The sequence below is a fragment of the Taurulus bubalis genome, assembly GCF_910589615.1.
Source record: "Taurulus bubalis genome assembly, chromosome: 21".
In the NCBI taxonomy this organism is placed as follows: Eukaryota; Metazoa; Chordata; class Actinopteri; order Perciformes; family Cottidae; genus Taurulus; species Taurulus bubalis.
In genome coordinates, this window is record NC_136609.1 from 3,762,481 (window position 1) to 3,789,159 (window position 26,679).

General features: G+C 42.7%; 3 protein-coding genes across 3 annotated transcripts in view; all 3 read right to left on the reverse strand.

Moving 5' to 3' along the window:
• Positions 1 to 941: 941 nt before the first annotated feature.
• LOC306753101 (actin-related protein 3) lies at positions 942 to 5,501 on the reverse strand. Its single transcript, XM_079236938.1, has 12 exons — positions 5,384 to 5,501; positions 4,948 to 5,003; positions 4,157 to 4,281; positions 3,965 to 4,075; positions 3,748 to 3,843; positions 3,249 to 3,356; positions 3,023 to 3,166; positions 2,173 to 2,346; positions 1,901 to 1,993; positions 1,687 to 1,812; positions 1,324 to 1,407; positions 942 to 1,117 (listed from the first exon to the last, which is right to left on the reverse strand). The coding sequence occupies exons 1-12, from the start codon at positions 5,425 to 5,427 to the stop codon at positions 1,022 to 1,024; spliced, it is 1,257 nt and encodes a 418-aa protein (XP_079093064.1). The 5' UTR covers positions 5,428 to 5,501; the 3' UTR covers positions 942 to 1,021.
• A 6,917-nt stretch (positions 5,502 to 12,418) lies between these two features.
• On the reverse strand, positions 12,419 to 17,664 carry LOC306752976 (ly6/PLAUR domain-containing protein 1-like; the record flags this gene model as incomplete). Its single annotated transcript, XM_079236809.1, has 3 exons — positions 12,419 to 12,657; positions 14,129 to 14,263; positions 17,616 to 17,664. 3 exons carry the CDS (start codon positions 17,662 to 17,664, stop codon positions 12,419 to 12,421), a joined length of 423 nt encoding a protein of 140 aa, XP_079092935.1.
• Positions 17,665 to 20,273: 2,609 nt separating this feature from the next.
• The window catches only part of LOC306753119 (nck-associated protein 5-like), a gene marked incomplete at its 5' end in the record, with an annotated part of 107,158 nt that continues 100,752 nt past the window's right edge, over positions 20,274 to 26,679 (reverse strand). Inside the window, one exon of the mRNA XM_079236962.1 lies at positions 20,274 to 20,759. Within this exon, the coding sequence (XP_079093088.1) occupies positions 20,460 to 20,759 (300 nt within the window). The 3' untranslated portion in view covers positions 20,274 to 20,459. The remainder of the gene's footprint in view (positions 20,760 to 26,679) is intronic.

The following is a 26,679-nucleotide window of genomic DNA, read 5'->3' on the forward strand; positions in this document are numbered from 1 at the left end:
AGAATAGATGCAACCGGTCTTCACAGTACAGCTAGAAGAACACACGTCACAACTGTAGAAATATCTCCTTGGCATTTATTGGAATGCCAGCATTGAAATCCAGATTTTGGTACAGTACAAGGCTATCCAGTAGAACTGAGATCTAGGCAACAGTGATGGTCCAACAACAGTCATTCAAACTGCAAGTTCATATATTATTACGACTTTTCTTCTTTTTTTTTTTAAAAGACATGTTGGTCAAGAGATGATTAATACAAATAAAAAAAAAAAAAGGTAAGAAGAAAGAAAGCGGTGACGATGTGTCACCATGCTGCGAGAGAAAAGAAAACTTCAGTGACACCTGGTGGAAACTATTTGAACAGAACCATAATATTCCTTAAATGCCTGATATTTAACTTCAAATAAATATTTCTTCCAGGTACTGATGGACATGTTAAAAAAAAAAAAACACACACACAAAAAAAGATAAGAAAAATCAGGAACGCTCAGTTTGTCTGCTGATTGATATTTTTTGTTTTTTTCTTTGCACCCATTTGATGACCAAAAAGGGGTTTTATTCACTGATGTCTGTGGAAAACAAACTGGCAAAGCATGTCCTGCTTCTTGAAACAGTATAGAACATTTAGCAAGAACCCAACCCATATACACAGAGAGGTGCATCTATACAGGACTCATGTTGATTAATTACATATCACAACCCTGTGAGGATATTATAAGTACATATACGAGGCACGCAGAAATTAAAGATTCATCACCTATTATTAACCTACTTGCAGTAAACATTATATGCGAGGATCCTTTGGGCTGAGTCACCTCTTTTCCTCCAAATTTTATGAGGATATTGCCGCTAGTTTGGCAGTTTGTTTGGTCCACTGTCGCTTTGTCCGAATGAGTCTGTCGGAGCATCCGCGCAAAGGCTCATGGGACTTCCACGGCAGGTATTGCGGCGCTTCTTCCCCTCCTTTTTTTTTTTTTTTTTTTTGAAATCCCTCGGCCTCCGCTGAATGCGCCGCCCCGCCGCCTAAGACATGACTCCGAACACGGGGTTGTGGCGGCAGATGCTTGGGCCGATCTCCTCGTAGTCTTTCTTGGTGTGGCACACTTGGTAGAACTCAGGCTGCCGAAAAAAAACAGAGAACGGGAGGGAGGGGGGCGTTAGCGTCGTGAAGACAGCATGAAGAAGAACGTTCACCAGAGTTAGTGCATCTGGAAAGACCGTTTATTTCTGATCAGTGAAACTTCAGTCATTTCTATTTTAAAAAAGCTGCGGCAGGGATGATTACATGTCGTTAGAGGAGCAGAGAACACCGGTTTGATACTCACAGTAGACGCCAGCATTGATCCCCCGAACCAGACGGCGTACCTCTGCATGTGATGAGTGATGACTTGCACATCAATGGGCTTCGGCTGCAAAAGAGGAGAAGAACTCCGTTATTAGCGAAACAAACAAAAAAACACACAACTTCCTGAAACCCTCTCTGAAGAAATAAAGTAGAAAACGTTTTGTTTCAGTCGAGTTTCTTCTTGTTTTTGGGATTTTTTTATGTCAGTACAGACTGACTTTAGTTACTAAATACTTTTAAACAAATACTAATCATGTGTATAAGAGGGGGAAACACATTTAGTTTACTTTAAATGCAATTCACAGCTCTTTTTCTTTCTTTCCAGGCTAATCTTCATCCTCACCTTCAACTTGCCGCCACTGAGCTCTTCGCTCATCTTCAGCCGCGCGTCCACGGTCCTCTTGAGGTCCCTCTGCATGCGGCGGCCAAAGTCCCTGAACATGGTGGAGCCTCCGGAGAGCACGATGTTCTGCGACACAGAGAGGAGGGAGACGTTGAAGCACACGGACTAACATTGGGAGAGAAGGTAGCGGCCGCGGAGGCCTGTTCGTCTCTACCTTGTAGAGCGGACGCCGGACGTCGATGGGGCAGTTCTGGATGACTTCGTCCACCACCTCCGAGATCGGCTGGGTGAAGTCTGGGTTGGCGAACTGGACGAGACCGAAAAGCAAACGGGGAGGTCAAAGAAATCTGGTGGTTGTCCTTTTGAAAGCGGCAAAAGTTTATACACTAAAGTATCATTTTGCTTTAAAACTGTTCAATCAAGATAATACAAATCAAATTGTTGCCTCCATCAGCAGCGATGCATCTTACAAACTCGTCACTCTACCTCGGGGTGGAAGAAGATCTCCGGCCCCAGGAAGCGCTCGTAGCCGACGTCGATGGTGAACTCCTTCTTGGAGACGGCGTTGATGCCCGTGTACTGTTTAATCCACTTGGAGCCGTCTGTGTCGTACTTGTTGAACTCCTTCACGAGGTCGGGGCAGACGTAGCTGAACCGCTCCTACAAGAAGAACAACGCAGTGCGACTTTTAGCGGCTGCACTGACCTCTAGGGGCCAGGCGGAGAAGTGCATAGCACTAACACGACCACCTTCACCTGTTTTTTTGGTGCAGGTTTCAGTAGAGAAACAGAACTAAATACTAAATATACAAGAACATCACTTTCTTAAACTCTTGTAAACCACTTCTTAAAAGCCATTTTATAGAATTGCTTCTAAGTGATGTCGTCCTTTTATAATCTTTCATACAGTTATTTTGTTCCCCTGTTTTTGTTTGTTTATCTTATTTATTTATTTGGTAGTTTTCTATTCCATTTGCTCTTTTTTGTTATTTGTTTGATTTGTATGTATTCATTGTCTTTATGGTATGGTCCTTTTTTGTTTACCAGTATTTAAGTTATGTACGACTATACTTTGCTTCTTTGTAAAACTTTGTTTAAAAAAAAAAAAAAGGTGCTATATAAATAAAGTTATTATTATTAACCTGACTACAAACACACCTGTGAATTTCCCATTAATCCCTCACCTGCTGCATCTCTGTGCAAAAGAGCAAACATCAAACAAACGACTTGGCAAAAGAAGATGTTCATCCCGTCGTGTCACTTATCATAAATCATCAAATACTGTGAACATCAGCTCAACCAGCGTTGATGCTTCTAAGAACACTGGCACCACTGACCTTGACCGCTTTAGCCGTCTCCAGCGACTGCTCCGGAGGGATCCCCACCTCCCGCTCCCTCAGCAGCTGTTGGGTGAAGTACGTGATGTCTCGGCCAGCGATGGGGATGTGCTTGATGCAGCTGCCGATGACGTAGCCTTCAGCCTGGAAGACACACAAAGGGGTTCAGGCCCGAGAGCGGAGACGGAGCAGAAAAAAGGTAACCCTGAAAAAGAAATTCCCTCACCACCGGGATGACGTGCGTGACTCCGTCTCCGCTGTCGATCACGGTCCCCGTCAGCGTCCGCTCGCCCACCTGTCTGGAAGTCCAGGAGGCCGCCAGCGCCAGGACAGCCTGAAGGGGAACATAGAGCTTTAATAAAACTAAATATGGAACAATGACACTGTTCGGAAGAGCAGAAAATCACATTATGCCACTAAGAAATCTCAGTGAACAGTGTGAGTGGGAACTATCAGAAATACTGAATGACGACATCAAGCAGGATTTACACCAAGAGAAACAGACTGGTGACCTTAAAAAGAAGAAGTAAAAATGTTCATTTCCTCATTGAACCTCTGAATCATAAATCTTATTCTATTTCCAGCCCACAAGTCTGGCTTCAAATATGCCCCAAAAGGCTTTCCTACTTGCATTCGGCTGAGTAAATTGTATTCTGGTTGGCTGTTTGGCAATGCGGCCGATGGGAAGTGTTCATTTCGGGCGTCGGACTGTTTGGGAAACGTACCTGAACGGCAATGTAGAGACCCGGGACGTTGAAGGACTCAAACATGATCTCCGCTGTGTACTCTCGGTTTTCTGGTGTGTTGAGAGGAGGCTCTGTCTGGAGAGAGAGACACACACAACTGATGTGAATACAGAATGACTGAAAGGGCATTAAATGCAACTAAGAGAGACTTCATTTAGGTTGTGACTCTTAGCGGTGTCCACAGCTCTGGCCTCACCAAAAGGAAGTAATGGTCTTCAGGTTCTGCCCGCAGGTACTTGAAGATGATCTGCTCCATGAACCTCTCCATCAGGTCCCAGTCCTCCACTATCCCGTGACGGATGGGCCACTGGAAGGGAAGAAGGGAAACGTCAGAATCTCAAGATGGGATCTCCTCACAAGCTGAAGTACCGTCTGAAGTCCTGTCTACCTTTGTTGCATACGATGGTTTGTCTATGGCTTCGTCCCCGATGAAGAAGTCCAGGTCATCGACGCCCTTCATCATCCGGCGCTGGGCCTGGTCTCCCACCTTGGCCGACTCTTTGATTGCGATACCTGGAGGTGACGACACAATACGTGAGGATATTTAATTAAAAACAGATGCTTTAGAAATAAAATATATGTATTTATATGTTTATTTTTGCAGGGACAATGCACACCAATCAACATTAACACTGTAAGTGAGCCAGAGAGGCTAATTTTCATCTGCTGTCCCACTAATAATATTAGTATTATTAGTATTAAATAGGTCGTGCATTAGGGACTAATTTGAGCTGTGGAATAATACACAGTGTAGTGGGTTTTAGTGAGTAAATACTCGAATTGAAATGAAGGACATCTGACTAATAATAATAATAATTTTCTAAAAGAAAGATGTCCGATAACCTGAGTCTCACTGGACTGGAATAAAAGGAAGTCGGCTGAATATGTCACCTTGTTGCAAATCATAGAAAGGAAGATTCCTAATTAAATAATTACTTTGTTAATTGAATTTAGAAATAAAGAAAATATGGTGAACAGTATATAAAAAAAAAAGAGATCTTAATATGATTTAATTGACTAACTGTATGGAAACATCTGTGTATTACACATTAATATACACTATGTTATTTGTATTACTTTGTATCTGGAGCTCATCATAAATAGAGTTTAAGTATATTAAACAATCACACTTTGACCAAATTAAATGCATGTTTTGGGCTTTTTTCCTCCAGCACTCACATGAAGGGATGATGAACTGTGGTTCTGTATTTCCTGCATAACCGAGCTTTGTGTACCTGCAAAGGGAACAAACAGGTCGAGTTACAGATGCATCCTAACAAACTAACCCAAAGACAGAAACGCAACTATTGAATCAATTAGTATTGATTATTACTCATTCTGCCCTGAGGCTTGACCAGGAAGTGGCATTAGCTTAGCTAGCCAGCTTGCAGCTAACCGCATCAATAAAACAGCAAATTAAGAAATAAAAGCCTGCAAAATAAACCATCCGGTCGCTTTGACGTGTCGGCGTGCAGCTTTTAGTCACGACAACGTGGGAATAAACGAGAATAAACGGGGAAAAGAATCTTGATTCGGGCTCTTCAGCTCGACGGGGCGTTAGCTGGAAGTTTGACAGCCAGCTAACGCTCGCTAGCGTCGGGTTGTTGTCACTCACCCGGTGCCGCAGTCGACAACACAAGCCGGTAGCCGACCAGCCATGTCTCGCTCTCCTTCCGTCCGTCGACGAGCAAATATATATCAAGATATACGAACGGATATGTCGACCAGCAGCGTGTTTAAATCGCAGCAACACTGAATGAAATAGCAGTCACGGCCGATGCAGGAACGCTTCCGGGTTTGAGGGGGGGAGATTTCTTCGAGTGCAGAGTCAGCAGCTCCGAAGGCGCAATACTGGCCCCTAGCGGTCGGCGACGGTCTGCAGCCGGTTATTGATTTAAACGTTTAAATGTTTGTTATTCAGGTTAAATGTTAAAAATATTACATGTGCGAAAATGTTAAATAAGGGCTACCATTTCTTTGTAGAATGTCCTACATTATGCAAATTTTGAAGGACTGAAAAGTTGTGTTTATTATGTGCAATCAAATGCAGGGTGGCATACTGTTAAGGCTGTATACGAGCTATAATAAGAAATATAAAGCATAAAATAATCAGGAATATTCAATATTAGTATTAAAATGCTTAAAACGCATATTATATACATACTTTATATCGCATGACACAAACAGTAACATAAACAACTTTTTTTTAAGTTGCAAGGTTACAAGCAAATCTTTTTTATGGTGATTTTCCATTGAACAAAAAAATAGTACCCAGCCTCATCTCACCCTGCTGACTCCACCAGATGATATCAGTGATTTAGGTTCCATCAAAGGGCCCTCAGCCTCCATGAGTGGATGGAGGGCAGCTGATAAAGACGATATATGAGCAGCAAGGAGCTGCAGGGCTCCATTCTGGCTCCGGAGCGCCTTACCACATAAAGAGCAATCCCAGGGCCTGGGAACATTGGCCCTTTGTCTTCAGGCGGACTCATCACTCACACAAGAGTCTCTTCACCGCAGCCCCTCGGCTCGGCTGCTCCTGATGGAAACAGTCGTCGCCGTGGAGCCGGGCCACCTGATGGAAACTCTCCATCAAGAACCGTAAGGGAGACAATTTGTTTCAGCATCGTCACAAAAATATCCGCCCGGAGCCTGGCTATCAACGAAGGACCATCTTCTTGCATCACTGAGACGAATTGTACCGAACTCAAGGAGTGTCTTTCAGCCTCTCTGTTCACTCCAACTGAGCAACGCCATCATTTCATGATGATTGAAAGCACTGTTGGTCTTATCCAGACCAATAGATGAGTCACTGGACCAAACAAAGCAAGAGGAAAGCAGGTTATTCAAAGTTTAAGACATTAATATAGCAGTGTGACTGTAACATTTCAGTTTATTTCTCTGTGATAAAGGCAAAGGCAAGTTTATCTGAAGAGCACATTTCAACAGCAAGGCGATTCAAAGTGCTTCACATGAAACCATTAAAACATAATGCAGAAGAAAACAAGATTGAAAAACAATTAAGAACATTCATTAAAACGTTAAAAAAAACAGTCAAAAAGCAAAAATAAATTGAATAAAAGTTGCAGGCAGCTGCTGTTGCATCCCTGCATGACAGTGGTTTGAATGCTAGAGGGCACCAGCGCTCTCGTTTCCTCAAACCAAGCGGCTTCATCGGTAAATCATCCCTCCTGGAATGGAATAAACACATTTTCACTTTGCTGTTTCTTGCAGAGGTGCAATATACTTAACATGGCTGCGATGCTTGTTAACCTTCTCACAGCCGCTGATTAATTTCCCCTTTGCACCGCCCAAACTTTTCGGAGAGGGTATTTAATTGTGTTCGCTTTTCTTTTATTGGCCCTACTTACTGGAATGAAGATGTGTGTGACTGCAGTAAAGTGGATTGGAGTTTTTTTTTTAAAGCCTCAGGTTGACTGCTCAGTCATCAGATGCAGGAGGATTGTTGAAGCTCCTCAGGCTTATTCACATGCAATGTAATTATCTCATGGAACTATTCATTTAATTATGATTTAGCCATTCAAATCAATAGCAGAATAAGGCCTGATAATAATTACATCTAATCGTAATGAGATTAGTGGCCTATAAATGGAGCTCTGGTTCAATAACTTATGTTGTGTGTCTATAAAACTGAACTGAGGGTAATTGAATCTCAGGAGGTTTTTGATCTGTACCAGAATAGACCCCCCCTCTCATTTCCAATACACTTGGCCTACACAGTAAACAAAGCAGACGAGCCGAGTCCCTCATCAACTGAAGTATTTCCTCTGCCGGAGCCCTAATGTGGCTGTAGCTGCACACGCATCATTAGAGCCAGAGAAGGCAGAGGTGGGCCTTATTATTTTTAATAATCTCCTGTTTTTGCTGCTTCTTAATCCTGGGAGATCTGCAGTTGGCACTTCCCCTTTCTGATGGTCAGTCCTTCGTCCTCCTCCTTGTCCTCCTCGTCCTCCTCGTCCTGTGTTCAGGCGTATTGATGCTCTGTCACACTGCAGGATGCTTTTTGTGTGTGTGTGTGTGTGTGTGTGTGTGTGTGTGTGTGTGTGTGTGTGTGTGTGTGTGTGTGTGTGTGTGTGTGTGTGTGCTGCTAATATACCTCAAAGTTGAACCTGCAATTGACACATCAGAGGTTTAAATGGGTTAAACCTCCGATCACTAAGGAGTTGGAGGAAGGCTCATCTTGTAGATGTTTTTGACTGAGGATGTGCACCTGTGTGAACTAGGATATGATAACTTGAGTCTTAGTTTTGTTTTTACTCGTGCTGTGATCTAAAAATGTTCTGTCACTGTTTTATGTTGTATGTCTGAAACTTTGTTTTAATGTGCTACTGCTGTCTTGGCCAGGACACTCTTGTAAAGGAGATTTTTTATTTCAATGAGGCTTTTCCTGGTTAAATACATCTTAAATAAATAAATAAAAGTCAACTGTGTTGGTTTGAGCTGATACATATTACTCGTCTCTCTGCAGAGTAATTTTTCCCTCCAGTGGGAGCTGCTCTATTGTGTGTGTTGTTGTTTTTGACGCACTGCTGCATTGTCAGGGAAAATCATTGAAAACGGTCGCACGGAAACACGATCATATGCCGCTTACAAGCCGATCATCGCCGACACTCATTGTAGTCACAACCGGACTGTCTGTCTTTAAAGTAGAGAGGAATAATTCCACTTTCACTTCACCGGATCAGGAGCCGCCAGATCTTCCATCGTTGGATATCACAGTACATGTCTGGGGCCTCTGCACCTCTCTCATATCTCATCTTTGCAGAATTACCTGGAATCCTCTGCAAGACACTAGCAGCCGCTGTAAGAGCGCTGTAATACAGAGTGGATTATGTCTGATCTGTATTCTCTGCTCACTCCGACAAAACCTTAATCTTCTGGTTCATACAGGGCTTTTATCAGTTCCAGTGCAGGCTGGCCATCTCGGCATTTTACTAATTGAAAATGCAAACAGGTAGAGTCGAGCATGCACAGTAAGAAAGACTCATGTGCACACTTATATTTAAACTCCGGAGGTCGCACAGTGCACAAAGTAATCAATAGATGAGTCATTAAGTAGCATACTGAAAATGTGGCAAAATTAATAAAACGCTGGTTTCGCTGTGTGAAGGTTAAAGAGACAGAGAACATCTAGGCCCAAAGAACCTCCCAGGGACCACCAGCGGTGCTGGATTTCATTTCCCAGAGAGTCAAATAAAGTCACCCCCCTCCCTCCAAAAGCCCCCAAGTTGATGTATTATATCTGAGGGGAATCCTAATGTTGAGCTGTCGGCTTGAAAAGGGCTGTCTAGAAATGCTACGTCTTCTTTTTGCCAATAAGTCTTATGATTTAAGCCGATGGATACGTTGCTTTTTCTTGGCTTAATCATGAAGGAAAAGGTGTTAACGTTGCAACATTCCACCTCATCAACAGAGCATTTTATAGAGTCCACAGCTCCCATTGCTCCCTTTAGTTTCCCACAAGGATCCATTATAGGTTGGTTCCTTGAAGCGAACTGATGTGGTTCTAATTATGGAGTTCATTGGGACACTTCTCATTCATTCATTACGGTTAAAACACAGCAAGTCAGCAGAAGATGTTCTAGGAATGTGATTTTTGTGTGCTGGAAAGCTTACAAACGCATAAATATATATATATATATATATATATATATATATATATATATATATATATATATATGTGTGTGTAATTAATTAACGTTTAAATGTGACAGTTCCTCTGGAGACCACGACTTATAATGAGTACTAAATTACCTCCTGAGACGATCTATCTAAAACATGATGCATGGGTCTCTTATGCTGACTGAAATCATCAAATCATCTATAAAACGTGGTCAGTTTTTCTGCAACATTTATTTACATCACACATCAGCAGAATACAGCATCACTCTTCACAGAAGACCAGTCAAACAAACTGCCATGAACATTTATCAGACGGCGCGTCGCTCTCTGAAAATCATATTTCTGTTTCAGTCGAAGGAGGCTCTGAAATAGGTCTGGTGATGTTTATCAATATGCAATAACATTCTTTCTCGGCTTTAGAGCATTCAAATCCTCCTATGCGACATATGTTGTCTACATATATACATATACAGATGGAAAAATAATCAATATTTAGCAGCCAAATAAAACCTCAAATAAATAACTTGGATGGAAATATAAACCTATATTCACAAACTCACCATATGGACGTGGAAATATGATCCATACAATGAATGTATTCTCATTGGTGCAGATTATAAAATATGACAGCATACATGCACTGACTATAATTTGATCATATGTTTAATTATTTTTGAGTTCTTAAGGAATATTAACTTAATTAAATATGTCTGACATCAGCCTGAAGCATTTCTCTTGTGAGGATGTATTTGTGCTTATAGCTCGGTGTCGCCAAGACAATTCAATATCTCATTGCACAGAGTAATACATGGAATATTAAAGTCTAATTAATACATCTAATCAGCTTCCTGGGTGACAGAGTCACCCTTTTTTGGAGGATTAAAAAACAATAAGACAAACAGTCTTTCTAAATCCATTTCAGCATCTTTCATATTCCAAGAAGTAAAATGTCAATCAATATACCGGCCGTGGAAAATATGCACATATATGATTATTAATATGCTGATAGCGAGAACTCTGAACCCATTAAATTCTTATCTGCCTGAATCAAAGGGCCTTCTTCATCACGCCACACGAGAACGAGCATTCTGAGCAACAACAGCGTTAATAACGAGATAGAAAACCAAAAGATCAACGAAAGCCCACAAAGTAAAAGCCTAGATATCATTTTCTACAATAACTTCCATAGCGGAGCCGTGACAATCAGAGCAGGTTCCTCACAAAGCGCTCCACTCGGCCCTCCTCTTGCAACAACAGCAGTGAAGGATTCAGAACGCTCCGTGTTCCGCCTCCCCGGGTTTTCGCGCTCTCGTTCTCGGTTGTTACGCCGTTACATCGATCGGATTTACAGTTTTTTTCTCGTCGCTGAGCCAGAGCTCCAAGGTGGATCTGTGGCAACGGAAATGTATGCATGAAAAGTTCAGTAGATTTCCCCGAAAGGAATATTTTGGAAAATGTGTTTACGCCCACATCTGTCCATTACAAATAAGGCCTGTTAGCTGATCTTGTTAGCACACAGATGGAAACAGCCTGGTTCTGTCTGAGGATGAAGTCAACCTTCCAGCTCACTAATTGACATATTACATCATTTGTTTAATCCATACAAAAAAGTAAAAAAATTCGGCCAGGACCAGTAACTTCCTTGGGTCCTCTACTGGTTGCCAGGCAACTGCACCCAGCCAAGAAATAATCCGCCACTCAACTGGCCCTAAAATATAATTTTTTTTATCTTTTCCAGTTTTTCTGTCCAGCCCAACTATCGATATAACGAGTCAATTAGTGATTGTGTTGCCTTCAGACAGAGCCAGGCTAGCTGTTTCCCCACGTTTCCAGTCTTTGTGCTAAACTAAGCTAACCAGTCGCTAACTGGAGCCTCATACATTTAACCGACAGACAGTGTTGGGGGTAACGAGTTACAAAGTAACGGATCACAGTAACGATATTACTATTATAGGTAACAAAGTAAAGTAACACATTACACTCAAAATATTGGTAACTACACTACTTTACTAGACCTCAGTAACGTGCTTTCCTGCGTTACTCAAGACATTTTTACCAGTCCGAAAAGTTCTCTTTTAGTGGCGCGCGAGTCACACGACACTTCCTGCATGAACAGTAGCAACAAGCTGCTAGCTAGCGCTGCTGCTGCTACTGCCCGCGTCCCCTCTGCCCAAGTCGGGTGTCGAGCCTGGTCCCGCTACATTCGTTGGTTTTCGGGGAGCTAGCGTAAGTTAACGGAGAGCTAGCGGAAGTTAGCGGGGAAGTGAGGGAGCGCTAGCAGGAGCCCCAGCCGGCTACAGCGGGGAGCTAACGGGGACTCTGACCGAAGGTAGTAGCGGCTCGTAACCCGACGTTTATGGTAGATTGTTCATGCAGGAAGTGTCGTGTGACTCGCGCGATTATTATTATTGGAAATTATATTAATTAATAATAATAAATGATTATTGAATATGTATCTTTGCAGTTAATTTGGACATTTGCTTAAAAAATGGAAAGTAACGTAACTAGTAGTGAAGTTACTTTTCAAATGCAGTAACGAGTAAAGTAATCTAGTTACAATTTTCAGAAGTAACTAGTAACGTGTAACTAGTTACTTTTCTGAGTAACTACCCCAACACTGCCGACAGACGTAATAGCAGAATTGATCTTCTCATCAAGCTCCAGGAGGAGATTAAGGGGCTTTAATTGTGGCCTGGACCGATGCATTTCTTTACGGGTATAAATAGTATATCATATTATATATAATAAAAGAAGTAATGGGTCACAAAAAGAGGGTCAATTACAGCCACAAGGTCAAAGACGTTTCTCCTGTTGAGCTTTTGCAAGGACAACCTGATTTAATTTGACTCCCTCTCCTGCCTCAAAAATCTTTAACCTCACGGGATGACGTGCCAAGATTCTGTCTTTTTGACTAAACCACCCGAAAAAAATCACCAAAGTGGCGTTTCTTTTCTCCAGCTTTGGACTAAAGAAAACAAACTGCACGGCGGAGACGCCGCCCTCGGGTCTACGTCACGGACAGGAGCGTCAGCAGAGGCAGGGAGAAGAAGGTCAGGAGGAGGGGCGGCGGCCGGTTGGGCGGCGCCGCCGAGGAGGCGGGACGCTTCCTCCTGACCCCGTTGCAGAGCGGCGTGTTGCAGCAGGAGATGCACACCGAGTTCAGCCGGCCGGTGCAGAACTGCTGGTAGCCGGAAGAGGCGATGAGGCACGCTCCAGAGGAGGCGCAGGACTTCCGATAATGTATTCCTGTTAAAAAAATAAAGAAAGAGACATCTTAAGTGTGATGTTGCAAAAATAAAACCACAGAAGTGGTTAATTTCCCCGTGCTGTGATGAAGATGCACAATATAAGAGCCTTGTGTTGCAGCATTGTATTGCACTACAGGGCGATATTGACTTCCTGTCTGCTCTTATGAACTGGTGTTTGTCAGCGTGCTATATGTCCCAACAATTTGTATGCTCGTATGAAGACCAAAAACTCATATTCTGGAGTAACTTTTATTATTGCACCCCAGAGCCGCTGACACCCAGTCGTCTGTACATGGTCAGTATTTCTTATGTGTTTCTACGACATCATTTGAGTGCCGCTCTTATTGTCTTATTTATCTTTTGTTTGCTGCAAATTAAATTCCCCTTTACTGGACAAGAACAGGTTATGATTAAATATAAGTGAGATGAATTCAATCCGTTCCGTATGGAGACACAAGTACAGCTTTCTATGTTTCTGCTCTTGCTGTTTCTGCTTTGGGAAAAAGGCACAAAAAAAAAAAGGACACCACCCTCCAAGTTGGCGCCCTGTAGGCTGAACCGTTTTATTTTCTATAACATGGCGCACAACTAATCTAATGTTGTGTCGGGTGGCAGCTGAAGGTCTCTCCTCGCTGACGAATGAGCCGGATAAAGCGGTCCAGAGGAAAAGGGTTCGCCAGGGTGACGGCGGAGACGTCTTCCAAAAAGTGAGCGCGACAATAAAGACAACGAATTAAAGCCTCACGTATCTCTGTGTGGGTGTACAATGCATCATGGGAAAACTGATGCGTTACACTGTCTGCGAGACCGAGACTTCTATCCACACATCAATCAATGCAACTCTCTCCATCTTTGAAGCCGAGCAAAGGCAGAAAATAACAGATAGCAATATTTATGACACAGAAAGGCAGCGGGGACTCGTAGTGACCTCGGCCTCTTCTGCCGGGTCAATAAGTCAGAAATACCCGGATTTATTTAAAGGAGGAAGAAGGTGAGCAGTGTTCTGTCATTTTAAAATGCCAACAGGTGTAAACCTCACAGCTGATTCAATCTGCTGTTTACATGACTTTCAATAAATGTCACATTAGGGATATTATTTTTGACCTGCTGGTTTCCAGACAACCTTCTTTACGGCTGCGTCCCGGTTGAGACATCAGAGTTCATGTTTGCCCGCCCCGTTGCACGTCAACAAAATTACAAGTGCTTTTTAGACTTAATCAATGTTGCCTCAACCTCATCTGAATGGCAAAGAAGTACGACGTGATCTTCAGAGGTCGAATTGCTCCGTCTCCGGTTTCCAGACGGTCACCTCTGCAGATAAATAGGAACTCCTCTTTTCCACTTGGAGCCGGCCTGGATCCCATGAAGGAATGTGGAAACCAAGAGACATGTAATCCTCCAAATGAGCATTTCTAATAATATAAAACACCTAAATCCTATGGACCAGCACCAAGCAGACTGTCACTCACCATCGGGCTTGACCAGCACCTCCTTCTGGCACATGTCCTGCACGTTGACGGTGCAGTTGACGATGTACTCCGGCGTGGAGCAGTCGTTGTGCTTCATCTCCTCGCACTGGTAGCACTGGATCTGAAGGGTATCTCCTTAGAGAGGGCAACACATTCCAGCTTTAGCGGCATCGCAGACAACGGAGCCCTGAAGAGGCTTTTCTGCTTTCCTATAAATATCTAAAACACCAAAGTACTCTTTACATCGTGCACCATGTCATTCAAAGGGCCTTCATCATTTCAAGTGTTTATTGTAAAAAGAAGTGTTATTTTGTGTCAGTTCTTCTACATATGAGAAAAGGAAATTGATTGAAGCTACATCTGTTGTCAGTGAAATGCAGAATAGAAATTTGCTGAATTTTGGAACGTGGCCATAGAAGCACAAATGTTTGTTCATGTGCAAAACCGACAGATTTATGCTTGTAAAGTAGTAAGGTTTATGCTTGTAAAGGTTAGTTAGGTGTATGCTTGTAAAGGTTAGTTAGGTTTATGCTTATAAAAGGTTAGTAAGGTTGCTTGTAAAGGTCGGTAAGGTGTATGCTTGTAAAGGTTAGCTAGGTTTATGCTTGTAACGGTTAGTTAGGTGTATGCTTGTACAGGTTAGTTAGGTTGCTTGTAAAGGTTAGTTAGGTGTATGCTTGTACAGGTTAGTTAGGTTGCTTGTAAAGGTTAGTTAGGTGTATGCTTGTAAAGGTTAGTTAGGTGTATGCTTGTAAAGGTTAGCTAGGTTTATGCTTGTAACGGTTAGCTAGGTTTATGCTTGTAAAGGTTAGTTAGGTTTATGCTTGTAAAGGTTAGCTAGGTTTATGCTTGTAAAGGTTAGCTAGGTTTATGCTTGTAACGGTTAGCTAGGTTTATGCTTGTAACGGTTAGCTAGGTTTATGCTTGTAAAGGTTAGCTAGGTTTATGCTTGTAACGGTTAGCTAGGTTTATGCTTGTAAAGGTTAGTTAGGTTTATGCTTGTAAAGGTTAGCTAGGTTTATGCTTGTAAAGGTTAGCTAGGTTTATGCTTGTAAAGGTTAGTAGAAGATCAATCCCACTCTGATATCTGTGCAGATACGAAGCTACAGCCAGCCGTCGGTTAGCTTAGCTTAGCACAAAGACTTTACCGGGGGGAAGCTAGCATGGCTACAACAAAATCCTGCAACAAGTTCTTGTAAAGCTCACACGGTAGCATGCCGTGACTTGTTTGTTTAATACGAACAATTTAATACAGGTAAAAACGAGAAAGCCGACAAAATGATGATGTGTTTAAAGATATCATTTTACGAGCCGTGAAGAACTTTGGATTCAAACTGGATGCATAAGCTTCTGCACACCTCCTCTGTACCAGTTCATTGTCACGTATTCCCTGTTTCATCCACAGTGCCAACTGCATTGATAACACCCATCCACAATATTCAGATTCCTGTTTTCTCAGATTCCAGCAGCAGAGGCTTTTATAGATTCCGCTTTGTGCGAGAGCCTTTGATGGCGTTCCACCAAACCATTAGTCTGCATGAGAGTGCGCTGTCATCTCCTCTGTCGTTGTTTGACATCACGCATGAGAGCGGCGCCGCGGCGTTGTGACTTCACAAAAGCACAAGTCTGAACTTTTGGTGCTTTTTTAAGACTTTTTTGATGGCTGTCTTGTGAGTGTCAACAGAGAGATTATGAATTTACAAAAAAAGCTGGGAAAATGACATAAAAAGCCTAGAGTGGTTCTTTTAACTTCCCTTCTAACCCATTGATTTGTATAGGTGATAAAGCTCCATTTACAATACAGCTCAGTGCTCGTCCGTGTGAATTCTCTTCCCCTGAGAGAGTAAAACTGTGACTGCTTCCATCTCCTCCTCAATAAAATATACAGCGTTTCTCGCAGATTTTGGGCTTTTTTTATTGCCTGAAGCCTCATCGTTAATCAGATTTTACGTGATATTCGGGTAAAACATCCATAAATATCCGTGTCATGTTCAAAGTCATAGGCCACGTCACATTTTTGATTTTTTTTGCGGACAATATGTGTGCAGTGCAACACCCCTCTGCAATATGCATGCCATATTCACACTGGCAACTCATTGCATCATAGGTAATGGGGAGGCCGTTCATTTTTATTGAATCTCTGAATGTTTTTCACAAAGAGCTGAGAATGAAAAGTTCTCCATTGCAAGTAATTACATCAGTCAGGGTTAATTGGTCCACTGAATTGTTGCCTGTCAGGTTCCATTAGAATTTCTCAAAGATATCAGCATCATATTCGGATGAATTCCATTATAAAAAACCTCAAAGTCCAGTAAACACACCAGCCCTTTCGATCCCAAATGTCCCACTGATATATAATGTGTTAGCAGTGTAATTATTGAAATGGCACCAAACATTAATCTCATCTCCGAAAGCGCCATCAAACACATCTGATAAAAGGTCCGCGTGTGACATCACAGCCTCAGCCTAATTACTTTAAACCCAGCAAATGCCGGAGCGCTCCATCCATCACCGGAGAGGAGATTGTGTGAAAACAAGGAACTTATTTTTGGGAGAATATCCGTCATGCTGGAGGGCAAAAATCCAGCGGCCGAGCTGCGGCTTATCAGTTTAATCAGAAAATTGTTCTAAAAATGTGTTTTCCTCCAGATGGAAAAACAGAGGATGACATAAAAGAAACTAAATCATTTACTCCTTCGTACAAAAGGTCCAAACCCAATATCTTCTCATCATAATCCCATTAACTGTAATCACTTTGGGCACAGCAAAACAACATAATAACATCACGCAGTTGAAGGAACGGCTCAGGGAACTGGAGCCTCCTTCCTCAGATCTCTTGTAAAAGAGTTTTTTTTTGTTATCTCATTGGGACTTAAAAATATTGTGAAGGTAAAATTAAAAGAAATATAAGTGCCAGCTACTCCAAATCAGAGCAAATTGACACAAGAAAACCATGCAGCATCCTAATATTCTTTGCCAACCGAATCTTTTGCAAGAGAATCTCTCATTCTGCATCAACCAGAGAGAAAGGAACAACCAGCTCGTATGATAATCACAGGTTTAAGGCTGTTATTGTATTGAATATGTATTTCTATCTTTTCCACCTCTGTGCCAAAACAGAGGAGTGAATCCTTCAGCGAGCAAAACCAGCACCACAAACGCAACATAATTAACATCATGGTTAATTACTGCCCGTTATTTAGGTTCCTTAAGTTTCCCCCTAAAAGTATACACAGGCAGGAAGTGGATGTTTGCGTTATGCAGATGTGGATGTCCGATTTTACGCACAGACATGTGAGGAAATTAGTTGCCCCGAGGATATAGTTCTGTTTAGGCAATATATCTCAAGATTAAATGGTTGAAAACATAATGTGTGAACGTATTATATGTACATAATCTGTATTTGTATTTACCCTCTGTTGCGCACGCACGCATGTAGACAGAAATAAAGTGTCTGAGCTCCGGACGGACCGAGCTCCGCACCTACCTGCGTCGAGAAGGACTCCAAATAAAGTCGCAAAAACGAGAAGACGCATCCTCTCCCAAAAGGCGCTCCGAGGGGAAACATCCGACCAGAGGAACTTGTTAGACGGGCGCGTGCAGGACGAAGCGCCGCGGAGGAAGAAGCCCGGACACGGATGCGCGCATCCTCTCTGCTGGCTGAGGTGAGAGCGAAAGCTCCGCAAAGTGTGAGGAGTGTGAGGAGGCTCTCCTGCAGCGCAACTGGAGACAAACCCACAGCGCAGAAATCATAACGCGCACCACGTGATGGGAGCTCATAGTTTGCTTTAAAAAAAAAATGTTTTATCGCATCTCTTTGGGTTTATGCATTGATGTCGATAACAGGTTTTTACAGATATTTGGCATTTTCTGGTTTTGTGACATTTGAATAATATTTCTGTGATGGAGAGGTATGCAAAGTTCAGTGTTACATATCAGCACTATACCAAATATTTTCCTTTTAATGTGGATTTTTGCTCTGCAATGTATTGCGCAACAGTGACCTTTAAAGGTGCCATTAATCAGTCAGACTTTGGTTTGATTATACTTGCTCACCTATGACTATAATACTTTAAGTGGTGACAATAACATCTGTCACCTTTTACCAACCGCTATAGTACGATAATTACAGAATATTTAAGATGTTGAGACTTGCAGCCATTTATTTGTATTTTTCATTCCATGACTCCTATATATTTCTATAATATCACAATGATGGTGACTTTCATAAGTACCATTTTATAGCATGGCATAACTCTTCTGTCTGCTCCTTTAGAGTTATAATATGATATATTAGTGCACATTCTAAGCTGTTTTACCATCTATTTATTTCTCACTCTTTGTAAACAGTAATCTGATTCTAATGCTGTTTACTTCGCATGTCTGTTGTGATCAATGCGACATATTGAGCCTATTACTGTATGTAGAGGCAGCCGAGAGAGAGAAATCATCCACGCGTCCATAAACTAATTCCGTTTATTTATACGCACATGATTACCCATCAGGGGACTCTAATGGTTATAAATCCCTCCGCGCCGGCTCTGCGCTGCGGCTCTTGCTGACAGATCGTGACTCCGCGCGATGCCCTTGGGGTGAAAGATTTCCACTCCAAATCCTTATTTCTACATCGAAATGAATGAATGAATCACCTAGTGGCGCGGGCACGCGCGCCGTGCACAAATACACCCACACGCACGCGCAGCTTCAGCTCATGAAATAGGACATTTCTCATATTTATTTAAGAAATAGTTACATAAAATATAGCATTCAAGTCTGGTGTAGTAGACGAAATTGCACATAGTAATAATAATAATAACATTAATGATAATTACCAAAGTAACACTGCTGGTAACCATTTCTCTTTTCAAAGGAACCAGGACATTTAAGGAGAGAGGTGAAGCATGACAGTCACACTACAGTCTGACAGTACAAAATGTGGGTATAAATACTGGACATCTAGAAAAATACACAAGTCCTCTTCAGACTCTCTTCGTACAATATTAACAGTTTCATAGAAAAAATTGAAACACAGTCGGCTCTGTTGATTAGCACCAGCTGGTCAAATTCCAGATACAAATTTGGCATAACTTCACCTAAAAGTTCAAATATGTCTTTAAAATAAAGTGATAAAATATTTTAGCAATAGCTCTCATCGATCAAAATAAAGATTTTTGCTTTAAACAAGAACCCCTAAAGAGCTCCATGAGAAAAGAAATACACAGTATAGACTTAAAACCTTGGTTGAATGATTGGAAAACAATTTACATTTATTGTTGTTGTGGTTGTTGTTGTTGCTGCTTTCTCCTCATTTGCATATATCAATCAGCAATGCCCATTCTGATATTAACTTATTTTTTTATATACAACATAATGTACAACTATGAAAGGAAAACTGAGGTTTGGAGAGGTCGGGTACGCTACGCTACACGTTGGGATTCTGGAGAAAAAAAAGCAGAAGATTACTGAGTGTAATTTTGTGTTTGTCGACGTGTTTCCTGATGGTTGCAGTTTATTAATTATTACAATCTACATGAGTCCAGTATGTTCCCTGAGCTACCAACAACAACACTGGGTTGCTTTCAAGTACCCGTGTACCAGTCAGACTTATTAGTTCATGCATGGAAGCATGTTTTGCTTCAAATGACATCATCATTACCCGCTGCTAAGAAACCAGTATTGTTAGCTGAATAGTGATAATTCTCAAAACATGTCTATGATGTTTGAAATAACACACAAAGAGAAGATTGGCAACTGTTTTTTTTTACCTTTTATAATGAAAGGAAATTAAAATCCTGTTGCGATTTGTAAAAATATTGCTTATAAAAAAAGATGAACCAGGTGTATTATTATTATGGGTTGTGATTCAACACGGGCAATATTTGGGTAACGAACTTAGCAGCAAAACATAAAATGACACCGTATGGTTTAAATCTACGTTCCTAGCAAACAGGAATGCAATCAAAGCAACAATGTTGTTGCAACTGTATACGGCGATGTTGCCCCCAAGGAGACGCCGTTCACTTTACACTCCTCACACTTTGTACAGTATTTGTTACAGTGCAATGATAAGAAGTTCCCCAGCATGGAGGGAAATCACACCCAGAGTCAAACTATTCAAAGCCCTGGTTCGGGGCTTCGGGTCGAGAGGTCATCTCCGAGTCTCCAGCTCCACTAAGTGCTTCGTGTTGTGTGTAGAGAGCACAAAGCTCTGCATGCTGAGGCTGTAGTCCACATCCAAAGAAGGGTGAAACCAAACCAAGTCCAGTAGAAGTATCTTTTACCATAACGCTTGTATCAGAGACCGGCCTCCAGCGCTTCTCCCCCGCGGCCCTTACACTTCGTTGGAGCCCTGGCTGGTGCAGGAGGAGAAGCTGTCGTACAGCGAGTCGCTGAGGGATCCCACGGGATCGCCCCCCGGCTTGCCGGAGAAGCTGGAGGAGGAGGGCTCGTCCGCCTTGCAGCCGTCCTCCTCGCTCTTGCCCGCGTCGGCCCCGCGGCCGCCTGAGCTCGTGTCCGGATACAGGCTGCCGCTGCTGGAGCCGCTGTGGTTCAGCTGGTTCAGGGACTCCATGGAGAAGTCCAGGGAGCTGGACTGGGCGCTGACGGGCGCCTTGTCCATGGGGAGCTCCTTCTGCAGAGAAAAGGAGGAGCGTTAGATTAGAACGGGATTACTGCAGGCGGTATCACTCCACTGGGATAGCGTCTCGCTGGCCTTTAGGCAGCGATTACACTCAACGACAAAAAGTGCAACCATCTGCTTCTTTGGCACTTAAAGTCACATGACGATGCCACACCACTGATAATGACCTCCGAGTCAAACAGTAACAAAAACAAATACAGCTAAAAACATTCAGGTGTTGTTTATGATGTGCCAACTATTTGAGTATTCTGCGTGCTCCCTACTGTATATGTCTCAGAGAGCACCTCAGGGAGCTAGTTACTGGAGCAACCAGCATCTAAATCCCTCCTCAGAGGCGCGTAAACAACATTCTGGCTGCATATTCCTTCAGAAATTCCATTCAGGGAGAGCAGTTATCTGGATTTTTTATCTTTTTTTGCAGGCTAAGTACATAGAGGGATAGCTGGAGGGTCCAGGGAACCTCTGGGGATGCTCCAAACCTGGACCATTTAAAGTTTAGCGGGGAGGTGTTTGTCCCACCAGACCTGAATCCAGAGGTACTCTGCTCAAGAAGCACGAGCACACAAACACAGCGGCGTCAGAGATACGATCTAGAGAAGGTAAAGTAGACGTCTACGTGCTGGAGATGGAACCTGCAGGCGCTCTGTGATCTCACAAGTTCAAGTTTTGTAAGTTGGCAAACTCATAACTGAAATGCTAACGTGCCAGAGGAACTAATGTCATATTCAGAGGAGGGTCCTCCACTGTGCATCAAACCTCCATGAGGACAAATACTGTCTGTGCCATATGTTGCAGAACAATGCTATATCATCTGCATAATATCTCACCACGCACAGTTCTTATGTCTGTTGCTTTGTAGAGTTTCTTTGGGAATGATCTGCACATTTTCTCAATGACATCAAGTAACACCTGTATCACATCTTTAACTGGTACAATGGGGGAATTATTGCTTTGCAAGATTATAATTTCATAGCTCTCCATCATTTTAATCATCGGTCTGTAATTGTAACTGCCAGTAAGAGATTTTAGCACTTTAAATGTCCAACTTGTTTTATTTGATTTCAATTTCAATTTATTGGGATTATTATTAAAAAAAGAAGTATTATTTGCTGAAATATACTCATACAAACGTGTGCCCGACATACAACTCTATCTATTTATAACACCAATTTTATTCTTATGTCTTTTGTTTGTTTGCATGTTCTTTGTGTATGTTTTGTTTGGTCCGTCCCATATATATATATATATATATATATATATATATATATATATATATATATATATATATATATATATATAGTCCTGTATGTATTGTCATTACTCCTGTTTTGTGTACTTCCCTTTACACTGATATACTCCCAACTACACAAATTATAATAAGAAGAACAACATTTGAAATACATTCCAAACATCTCCGACTCTGAATTACAACTCAAAGACTGATTTAAAGGTTTTTCCCTGACTTGGTTGCTCATAATTAACTAAACTTTATGACTTATGGCCCTAGTGTCTTCCTCCAGGGCCTGTTGACAGCGTCAGTGTGTAGTATAGAGAAGCTACAGCCACTTTCCCATATTTAGTATTTATTAAAATGAAAAGAAATCCACTGTTGGTTCCTCAGTATGACTTTGTGTTCTATCCCTGAACTTTCCTGCATTTTCCTTAATGCTTTCTGACAAGTTCTACAAAGGCAGCATGAAGTTTGTAGGTGGAGAGTAGAAACAAAACTCATTGTTGTCCTCGGTGCTGCTCCTCGTGGGCCTGCAGCTTGTTGGTTTCCTCTCCTACCAGCTAGTTAATTGCATTCACCTGTCAACCCGGGTGTAAACTCCTCTGTGAGTGGGGGGCTGGAATGAAACCAGCAGGAAACATTGGAGCCCAGAGGGCTGAGCAGGAGAAGTATTGAGTACAAAAAGAGAAGGAAGGAAGTCCTTTCTTAATGTGCAATAAGTTCATATGAATCAGGTTTATTGAGGCTTCTTGTGTGTTTTTATTTCTTTGTTTGAGGTCTAAGCAAAGTACTGTGACAATGAAGAGGGATTTATGGAGAATTGTATTATTTACGTTCTCCTCAAAGCTTCACAGGTTGAACCCAAAAGCTCACTTTTAATGTTAAGAAAAATCAACTCTCCTTTATCCTAAAATCCCACCGAGTGTGACCTTTCTCAGCCGGCACGATCACAATACATTTGTAAAGAGGACAGAATGAAAAGAAAAGTTCAAGGAGCATATCACGATATGAAATGCTGAGTAGGCTTTGTGCAGGTGCGGAGGCTGAGTCCAAATTAAGCACAGCTGTTGAATGCAGACTTCAACGCCCACGCAGTGCTGTTCACAAAACGATTTTTTAAAGTATTGTCAGCGCTTAAAATAGTCAATTTTATGTCCTCGGGATACAATAGAGTGTCTGTACCAATCCTCTATATCTCGTTTTGGTGGGAAACGAGAAGAAAGAGAGGAAACGGCCGTCTTATCGCTGATTGGATTGGATTTCGGAGGAACACAATTACCAGCGGATCGAACCTTCCCGGTGCAGGTCTCTGTACCTCCTGCGGGTTTCGGCCAGAACGAGGGCTGCACACATGAAGCGAGGCTGCAGGCGGACGTCTCAGCAAGAGGCCCCCCCGTCTGAAACCACGAGGGGCCGAATCAGCGATCGGTTCTGCCTCGCGTGTCGGCGATGGGATGTCGAAACGCAAATTCAGTAAAGCTGCTCGCTACGAAAAGCTTATTGAAAGGGTCTTTCATCGTGAGGATATTTCCTCCTTTTCCCCGGCTGTTAGTTATTAGTTACGCAGGTTAGTGCTGATGCGGATTGTTCATAAAAAATGCATCAAATAAACAAGACGTGGCTGTTTTTGTACGATATAGCACTGGAACACAACCGATTGTGATGATAGCATGATTTCTTTTTTAAGGTGACAAATGCAAAGTTTGATTTGGTCTCCATCAAGTTAGGAGGACGAAAGCTCACTGGAAAACTTCTGAATTTTCTTTTTCAATGCAGATGATGGAGATAAAACAAATTATAGATGTTTATTGCCTCAGAATATGTGTTTTTCTTCGCCGCCATCATTCTGCAGATAATTTGATCTCCCGCATTGCATTACTGAGTCTCTGCCATCTCACTCCTCATCCTGCTGGCTCGCACTATCAATCTGACTGCAACCTCAAGGTTCAGCGCATATTCCTGCTGTTGCTATTTATTTGTCCACTGATATTGTTTTGGTTATCCAGTTCAACTGAATGTTCCCGTTCCCTCGCCATGTAATCATTGCTCAAGGTAACAAGCTGTTCCCCGCTCGGGGGGGATGCTGTGCATGCTGATTTGTTGGATTCTGGTTTTGGACCCGGGTCTACATAAACCCCGGGAATCTCCCTAACTTCCCAAATGGATTTCTTCCTAATGCAGACAAAAGGATGGAAGCACGGAAAAAGAAGACGGTGAATAAGCAGAAGACGAATGCAGGCGGTCAACTAAGAAGAGCAGATGAAGAGAGCTGTATGGGAGAGACCGAAATAGAGAGGCGCAACTGGAAAAAGACACATGGGAGAAAGAGAGTCCGAGTTAGGAGAGGCGAGGAGGAGAAGGAGGTGGGGGCCGCCGTTAGCAGGGCTGTCAGGTGCTGTCAGGATGATGAATGGGAGGCCAGCGCGGGCTGTGAGGGCTCTGATGGGAGCCGCTGAGCTTTACATCACTCTCCTGAGTGTTTGTGAAAGGTTATTAAAGGCGCTTAAATCACCGGGCCCTGACACGGGGCCGCTACTAGCCGCCAAACTTCCCCAAAACCGCCGCCAACGTCTCCCAAGTCAAAAGCTGCCGAGCCCCGACAAGAGGAAAGCCGGGCGCAGGTATACGGCCGTGTGCCGAGAGGGGTGAGGAGGTGATGACACACGGATGGATCGTCTTCTTCGGAGGAATAATGGAGGGTAAACGGATTCAGCAGCAGTCATCCATCATTATGGCTGCTTTACAGCGGAGGCATAAGGCTATTATCAGAATGAATGTCAGCTTGGAATATTAAGTCTTCAAAGTCTTGTTTTCACATGAATGAGGAAAAGGGGAAGTTTTTCTTATCAGTCGAGTACCTTTAGTCTCGTTTCTACAGGACGTACCACGCCTATCCTTTCTTCTTTATACAGACGTCAATCACCGGAGCCTTCCTGAACTGAGCTAATTTCTTTGGAGATGGGTTGAAATATTCTCACTGGCAGATTGTTCCACTTCCTTTAAGGAGGAAGACTCAATTTCAGGCAGAAAAAGGCTCGACAAGACGTTCTAAAGAAGAAGATGCGGACAACTCCCAGACCGCTCAGCGCCGCTTACTGAGGTAATACATCAAGAGAGAAGCAGGGTCATTTTCTCAGAAGCTTTTTTACAATCACACTTTTTCTTTTTGCAACCAGAGGAGTCGTCCTCTGATGGCAATTAGAAAGAAGTTCAAGGCACTTCTGCATTGGCTTCACTTTGCAGATTAAGATGTTGCATCCATTGACCACGGGAACATATCAGTCAGTCCTTTGATTCCGAGTGAGCTTGCGTGCCAAGCTTCAAAGTGCTCCAGTAAAGTATATAAATACCTAAAAACAGTTGCTTGCGCGACGCCAGGTGGTTTTGGGAGTTGAGCTCTTGACCTCTCAGCTTTAGTTCAGTCCCTGTGAGCTCTACAGGCTTCCATACTACCCTCAGAAATGCAGCCTATACCGCGTCCAATTAAAGAAAGACCGGGTGGAGGACGAGACAGACGGACCATCGCTGGCTGTCTCTTGCACGTCAGCTAATGGAGTTGTAGGCTTGCAGCTTCCAAAACGTCCTGCAAGAGTCTCGCTCCCTCTTCAAGTGCTCAACTTTGCATTGTCAAAGGGAGCCTCTGCCTCATGCAATGATATCCAACCTGATTGAAATGCTCTCTTGGCTTCGGGGGAGTCGGGTGGTAGAGTCAAGGTTCACTTTAGCGGTGGTGTTAACTTCTCTCTCCGAAACATGTATACACACATGCCGGGTGGCTCACAAGGACAATTGCCCTTACTTCAGTCCCATTAAACAATAAGTAAATATATTATTGAGCATATTCCACCTTCCACCCACATAACCATTTTAATTTAATTAGTGGGTGTAAGTGGTTCACGGCCATATGTCTGATCCAGATGTTGAGTTCCAGAATGACACAAAAGGTCAAGAATAGAAATCCTTTTTTTTTTTTTCTCCTCACACACAATTGTTTTTTTTTACTTGGATTTAGTCGGATTCCTTTTTTTTTTCAGATGGTGTATTTTGGTGTCGGGGCGGCAGCAGCGTGAGAGCAGAGAAAGAGCACCATTGAGCCGGGCCGTGCCGTGCACACTGGAGGCCATTTCATGGTCTCTGAACCTCATTTGTCATTCAGCTGTGTTAAATACTAATAGGCAAATACCCGCTGACACAAGAGGGCGAGGCGATCGAAAGCAATTAGGACACTTTTTCTTTGAAAAATCTCCAAAGAATTTTAACGGTGGCAAAGAAAATCTCGGTGCTTAGCTAATGTGTCGCCTCGGGAAGTATTTCAAAAGGTAAAGTTGACGTTGCAACTCAACAAGACTCGCTCTGACCATCTGAAAAGTCTTCTCATCGAAGGCTGTGACATACAGCGACGGTGGAAATGAAATGTATTCATCTTCATGCGAGGGGGAAAGAGAAATTATGCAAACCATGTGGCAGAGTGTGTCCCTGTATCCTGGGAGGACTTTCATTGAGGGCAGGTGCTATTTTTCTGACTCTTTCAAACAGCCCACACATTCTCTTCATAATGTATAAAGTTGCATACTTCTACACCTGGAAGCTGCCTTGCTTTTTTATCACTTTAAACGGCTTCCAGCGGGATCCATGAAAAGAGGAAATGGATTTATTCTCGAACAACCGCTTTAGCTCCTT